Source organism: Accipiter gentilis, chromosome 29, assembly GCF_929443795.1.
Source record: "Accipiter gentilis chromosome 29, bAccGen1.1, whole genome shotgun sequence".
Taxonomy (NCBI): Eukaryota; Metazoa; Chordata; class Aves; order Accipitriformes; family Accipitridae; genus Astur; species Astur gentilis.
In genome coordinates, this window is record NC_064908.1 from 5,220,605 (window position 1) to 5,227,314 (window position 6,710).

At 45.8% G+C, this 6,710-nt stretch overlaps 1 protein-coding gene across 2 annotated transcripts; it reads left to right on the top strand.

Moving 5' to 3' along the window:
* The first annotated feature begins 173 nt into the window (after positions 1-173).
* SNRPC (small nuclear ribonucleoprotein polypeptide C) lies at positions 174-6,176 on the top strand. Of its 2 annotated transcripts, none has more exons than XM_049831757.1 (6): positions 174-737; positions 1,102-1,144; positions 2,115-2,223; positions 3,611-3,703; positions 4,375-4,479; positions 5,789-6,176. In XM_049831757.1, exons 1-6 carry the CDS (start codon positions 730-732, stop codon positions 5,911-5,913), a joined length of 483 nt encoding a protein of 160 aa, XP_049687714.1. In that variant the 5' UTR covers positions 174-729; the 3' UTR covers positions 5,914-6,176. The 2 variants fall into 2 exon arrangements, with proteins under 2 accessions (XP_049687714.1, XP_049687715.1); XM_049831758.1 differs by having other exon boundaries at positions 175-737; positions 3,614-3,703.
* The last annotated feature ends 534 nt before the right edge of the window (positions 6,177-6,710 follow it).

Consider the following 6,710-nt stretch of genomic DNA (forward strand, 5'->3'; position numbering starts at 1 on the left):
GTGCGTCACGGGGCGTGCGATTGTGTGAAAATTTGCATAGCCCCCCAGCCGCGCGCTTCCATATATGGAGGCGGCGCGGGCGGCGAGCGCGCGTGTTTATGTATGCAAATTACCCGCGGGCGGGCTCTGTGACGTCACGTGGCGCTATGCAAACTGAGGAGGCGCAAGGCCTGCTGGGGTGGGGGTGCTGGTGCGGGCCCGGGGCCTTGCTGAGCGGAGCCAGTGTCCGTCTCCCCCGCGCCCCAAAATGACGCTTCTCCTGTAATTTTGAGCCCCGGAGGCGGGGGGAGGAGCAAACACGACGCCTGCGATACGTTTACATCTTTTAACTTCAATAAACTCTCGCTGGTTTTTAACGCAAAGCAGATGTGTTATGTGAATGTTTTGCCCCAGCAAACACCGCCACAGGCCTGCCGGCCGCGAGCCCCGGGTGTTTGTGTGTCGTGATCGCGGTGCCCGGTTCTGACGTAATTTGTAAGGGGATAAACTGTGGGGTGACTAGAAAAGTGACTGAGGTGGGCAGCGGAGGCCCCGCCTGTGAGGCGGGAAAAGCGAAGCCCGCCCCGCCGCCTCTTTTGTCCTTCGCGGGCCGCAGTGGGAGCGCTGAGCCCGCCCTGCGCCGCCGTCGCCGTCGTTCTACGGAAGCCGCCGGAGATCAAGCGGTGGAAGGCGTCGCTACGTGAGTGCGTCACTTCCTGGCGGCGCCGGTAGAGGGGCGCGGGGAGCACCATGCCCAAGTGAGCGCGGCTTCGGCGGGCTCCGGCGCTGATGAGGGGGCGGCTGCGGGAGGCAGGGCCTGGGACCGGGACGGGGGGTGAACCGGAGCGAGGGGCCGCCCGGGCCCGGCGGGGAGGGGGCCCGTTGGTCCCCGGGCAGGGGTCGGTGATCCCCTTCAGCGGCCCGGCGGGCAGTTCGTGTCTGTTTAGGCCTCGGGAAGCGTGGAAAGAGGAGAGGAGGGGGTGCGGGGCCGGCGGGGGGTGCTGGCAGGCCGAGCCCCGGGCGCCCGGTTCGGGCAGAGCCCGTGGAGCCGCCGTGAGGGGTTGTGTTGTAACGCTCAGAGCGCAAAGTGGTTTCTTAATAACAAGAGTTTTCCCTCCTAAGGTTTTATTGCGATTATTGTGATACGTACCTCACCCACGACTCGGTAAGTCCCGAATCTTCTGCATTCATTTCTCTGTTGTATCAAGAGCATTAAAATAAAACTTATGTAGGTGTCCTGGTTTTGGCTGTGACAGAGTTAACTTTCTTTCTGGTAGCTGGTATATTGTTGTGCTTTGGGTTCCGTATGAGAGGAATGTTGATAACACACTGATGTTTTCAGTTGTGGTTAAGCAGTGGTTATACTAAATCAAGGACGTTTCAGCTTCTTCAGCAAGAAGGCTGGAGGGGCACAAGAAGCCAGGAGGGGACACAGCCAAGACAGCTGGACCCAACTGGCCAAAGGGGTATTCCATAGCATGGGATGTCATGCTCAGTATATAAGCTGGGGGGGTTGGCCTGGGGGGATCACTGCTTGGGAACTAACTGGGCATCGGTCAGCAAGTGGTGAGCAATTGCACTGTGCGTCACTTCTTTTGTATATTCCAATCCTTTGATTGGTATTACTATTATCGTTATTGTTTTCTTCCTTTCAGTTCTATTAAACTGTTCTTATCTCAACCCACAAGTTTTACTTTTTTTTCCTGATTCTCTCCCCCATCCCACTGAGTGGGGGGAAGTGAGTGAGTGGCTACGTGGTGCTTAGTTGCTGGTGGAGGTTAAACCACGACAATAGGCTAAAACCAGGTTATTTGAAATATTATGGTGTCCTACTTGTCCTCTTCTACTTTGCAAAAAAGAACGAGAACATCTAGTGTCACTCGCATTCAACAGTCAAGGGCAGCCAACGCTCATGGCTGCCTACGACTGTTGCGGTGAGTTGGTGGGAGACAGCTGGCTGGGTGTTATGGCAACCTCTTTTACTGAAACTCGACACTTATAGTTTATATGTAAAGGTTTTACAGGTCACCCATCCTAATTTAAATTGCATGCATTTAAAATTATACAGGATTTCCCAGTAAACTTTGGTTTTATGTGATGTTATGTAAGCTTTGGGTTTACATCATCTTTCTCAGCCCTCCGTGAGAAAAACCCACTGCAGTGGCCGAAAACACAAAGAGAATGTGAAAGACTACTATCAAAAATGGATGGAGGAACAAGCTCAGAGCCTGATTGACAAAACAAGTAAGGCTAATCCTTCTGTGACCCTGGATTGCTCTCCCATTACTTCCCCTGTCTTTCCTCTAGTTGCTTTTCTTCCATTCTTCCATTTTGAGTCTTCCTCGCTTCCCTGGTGAGTCTTTGCTCTGTGAATCATGAGCGAAAACTTCACTTAGAATGTGAATCTTGAGCTCATCAGAGCATGGGCTTCCACATAAGAGACCAAGGGCTCTGCCTGAGGGGCTGTTGCAAGCAGACATTTACTGCTTTGCTGTGATTGAGAGGGTTGTATATACCAGCGCCTTTACTACTGATAGTAATGTCATACAAGGTCACATAATGCATTTTTGCTTTTTGGTAGTAGCACACTTACATAAAGAGCATGAATAAGATGGGAAAATGGACATTAAAAGTTATGGCTTTTTGTATTTTTTAAAAAATGCGGTAATTGCCCTCAATTCTCTAGTGATATTGATTATTTTTTTTTTCTTGCTTGCTGTTAAAGGCTTGAATAAAGTGTGAAGTGTTTCCTCTGTCAGCTTATAGGGTTCTTTTCCTCTCACTGGTCCTCTGAATAGTGGTTCTTTTCTCTGTGAAAAGAAATACAAATGCCAGATTAACTTTATGGCAACTTTCTTGAGATATTCTATGATTCTATGATCTAAAGTTGGAAGGGACCCAAGGCCAACTCCCTGCTCCTTGCAGGATTACCTAAAACTAAACCATATGACCAAGAGCGTCGTCCAGACCCTTCTTGAACGCTGACAGGCTTGGTCCTGTGACCACTTCCCTGGGGAGCCTGTTCCAGGGACTGACCACCCTCTCAGTGACGAGCCTTTTCCCAACGTCCAGTTTGGACTTCCCCTGATGCAGCTTCATTCCATTTCCTTGTGTCCATTTTCCTTCTGGATGCTTCCAACTTTCACATCTCTTGCCTTCCTTCCAGTCAATTCCAGTCTTTTGAATTTCTTCTCTTCCCTTTCACAAGATGTTTTTCATGCTTTTTGTTGCCTACCTAAGTCATTTTGCCTTATTACCATTTTCAAGATAGCATGTCTTTACCTAATGATCCCAGGTGAAAGTTGCAGCTGCAAATCACGTGATGTATTTTTTTTCTGCCATCCGCCTTCCTGTTAGGTGTGTGAAATTCATCAAGGAGCTCTCTAGTCTCGGCTGGAGTAATTACTATAATAATTGTCTTCAAGAATATTAGGTGCTTCTGCCATGACAAGCAGCATAAACCAGGGATATGTTCCAGAGTTAGAACAACTGAGCACGCAGCATGACGTGAAGTATGCTCTGACCGCGTGGCATGAGAAGGAAGATTGATGCAGGAGCTTCCTCAGCCTAGTAACTGGTTTTTCTCCTGGGATTCTTTCTTTCCTTTTTTTTTTTCTTTTCCCCCCCAATGTAGCGGCTGCATTTCAGCAAGGGAAAATCCCACCTACACCGTTCTCGGCACCACCTCCCGCAGGAGCCATGATACCACCTCCTCCCAGCATCCGTAAGTCTGAACTGGACAGTTTTTGACTGGGATGGCAACTCTCTTGAGCTGTGTTGCATGTTTCCTGGACTTGTAAAGAAAAGTCCTTTTTGCTTGAAATCAAACTGACACATTTTGAGCTTGTGAATACCAAAATGTAAAAGAATGCTTTGTAAGAGTGTTTCAGCAACCGTCTTAATCTTTAGTTTGTCTTATTTTAGTAATGCTGAGCACATTAATAGAAATGTGTGCCTTCTCATTACTTGGTAGGCGCCTTATTGATAGCTTCATTAAAACTTCCATCATGGGGTTTGGTTTGGTTTTTTTAAATAAAGTAGGATTGATAACCTTCTTTTGCACTTTAGCTGGCAAACAGCTGAGATCCCTTTCTGCTTAGAGTCCTGCTGTTGCACTTCAGCTGGCAAACAGCTGAGATCACTTTCTGCTTAGAGTCCTGCTGTTGCAAGTGGTAGTCATCTGCATTAGGATTGCAAAGGTGGAAATAACAGCTAGCATATTCTTCCTCTGGTTCGCTTTTTGGCACCTGAAGTCAGAGTTGAAACTGAAAATGACGGCAGGCAGTTGTAAAATAATCTAAGGCACCTTTGTTACTAAAATAACTATTTTGCATTGCATATTGTTGATGAATGTGAAAGCAGCCAGATGTGTAACCAATCTGTATATGTGTTCAGCTGGCCCCCCGCGGCCTGGCATGATGCCGGCCCCTCACATGGGTGGACCGCCAATGATGCCAATGATGGGCCCACCCCCACCAGGGATGATGCCAGTTGGACCCGGTAAGTCTGGAAATAGGTACATCTCTGGAACTGCAGTACTGCGTGATCTGGTTTGCAGGATGTTTGGGTTATGTTTTCTGTCTCTCTGGGCAATAGAGAGTTGTCAAAGGAGCTCAGCATAAAATGTGAAGCAGCTGCAGTACTTGGATGGTAGCTGTGGTGAGGCACTCTAGTTTATAGCTCTCATGACTTCAGACATCACATTAGATGCAGCGTGGATGGACAGCCCCAAGTGTAAAGCTGTGGAAGTATTTCAGTTTGCATATACTATGTATGCACTTCCTGATCCATTATCCTCTGCATGGTGAGACATAAAACAGTCTTAGAACTGCTAATTAAAGTTCCTTTACTACTTGTTGAGAGTTACTAGTCCCCTTGTACAACTGAAATTAGTGCTCTGGTAGATTGTAGCTTTCCTACCTCGTCTTAGCAGTATGATCTATAATTGTTTAGGAATTCTGTGATTGTAGTGTTTGCACAAGGGGTACATTACAGCACTAAATGAATTTTATTGTTTAAAATGTCTCAAGATAATGTGTTCCAGAGAAACCGTATGCCTTAAGAAGTTTTTTTCCAGAACTGTAAAGGCAAACTAAAATGTCTTTGATCCATTCCACTTTTGAGCTTACTGGCATTTGAAGAATTCTCAGAAGACATCTTACTGAAGCAGTTACTGGAACAAATCTAAAGGAATACACACAGGCACACTAAAAGTAGTAAAGTGTCCTTGCAATTATTGTCTTGCTCGTAGAAACTGTTCTTTAAGTGTTTTTTAAAGGCACAAAATATGTGCATAATCTCTGATACTAAGCAGCATAGTGGCTGACTGAAAATAAATGGAGAAGTTGAATGGAAACCATTATTTCAGTGCTTTTTTAGTAGAGCACCTGCTTTTCTTTGGTAATGCTGTTACCCAGCTGCAAGAAGTACACCAGCCTTTTTTTGGGTTTGGGGTTTTGTTGGGTTTTTTTTTGAACACACTGGAGGATTTTGCAGCACTTTTTTCCAAATGAACTTTCCAATTCAGTAATTAACTAGTGTCTCTCTTGAGTGGTTGAAAATAATTTATCAGTGAATATTGTCAGAAGTGGGCATATAACCCAGGAACTTGGTTCTTCCTCTACTAATTCCTAACATCCTTCAGGGAAATGTAATGCATCTCAGCCAGCTTCCAGATCAAAGCTTAACACACTTGTAAAATGGAAGTTCCCTGGAGGGTGGGGGAGAGAACCTGCATGCTGTATTGCTGTGACTCGGTGGTTGCTATTCCCCAGAGCTCTTGTCGAACTTCCTCTCTTTCCCCTTGTAGCTCCAGGGATGAGGCCACCGATGGGAGGACACATGCCGATGATGCCGGGGCCCCCGATGATGAGACCACCCTCCAGACCCATGATGGTGCCAACCAGGCCAGGAATGACCCGTCCAGACAGATAAAGGTGGAAATGGAGCTGCCTGTTCTTTTTCATATTATGATCTTCCATATGATAAAATACCATAGACCTATGTCCCTAGGATTTTGTATTAAAACAGTGTGCAGAGGAAATCTGCTGTTACTTCAGATTGCAGACGGTTTGACCTAGATTCACACTGGACTGATGCTTTTGTACCTGGTCTGGTTTTTTTGGTGGGTTTTTTTGTTTGTTTTGCTCCCCCCATTGAATTGTAAAACACAACAATAAAACATTGATGCTGGTTTACATATGGAGAATCTGAGCCTTTCTCTGTGTGTGGTTTTTCTGCCTGGCAGAAAGAGATGTCAGTTTTCTTTTTTCCTACCCATCTTGCACAGATTTTTTTTCAGGTTTTTTTTTTTTTCTCCTTAGTCTTTAGGTAGTCTCTCTTTTTCATGTCATACCCCTCGAGAGATGTATTACTATCTGCATTTTGAATTCTTGTTTCAAAACAAGTATGCGTGTTTCTAATAAAAAAAAAAACAAACAAAACGTGACATCAGAAAAGACTGCAGGGAAATCTCTGACTAGGGAGACTGCACCATTAAGTGACTTTACTAGCACAAAATAGGATGAACTTAATAAAATGATGATTCTCCACTGAGGGAAGCAAAGAGATGCTGTTAAAAGTCTACTTCTTACAGTAATTGTTTTGATGCTACTGAACATATTTCTGCTTTTCTATTGGTACCAGCACCTTTGGACACATTTAATTATGTTATTGGAGTTGAGTCAGTAGTTATTAATGCTCGGTTCTCTTCTTAGCATAAAGGGATGTGT

Coding starts and splice junctions, on each gene's coding strand:
- SNRPC (XM_049831757.1), top strand. Junction 1,145..2,114: donor CGTACCTCACCCACGACTCG/GTAAGTCCCGAA, acceptor CATCTTTCTCAG/CCCTCCGTGAGAAAAACCCA. Junction 2,224..3,610: donor GAGCCTGATTGACAAAACAA/GTAAGGCTAATC, acceptor TCCCCCCCAATG/TAGCGGCTGCATTTCAGCAA.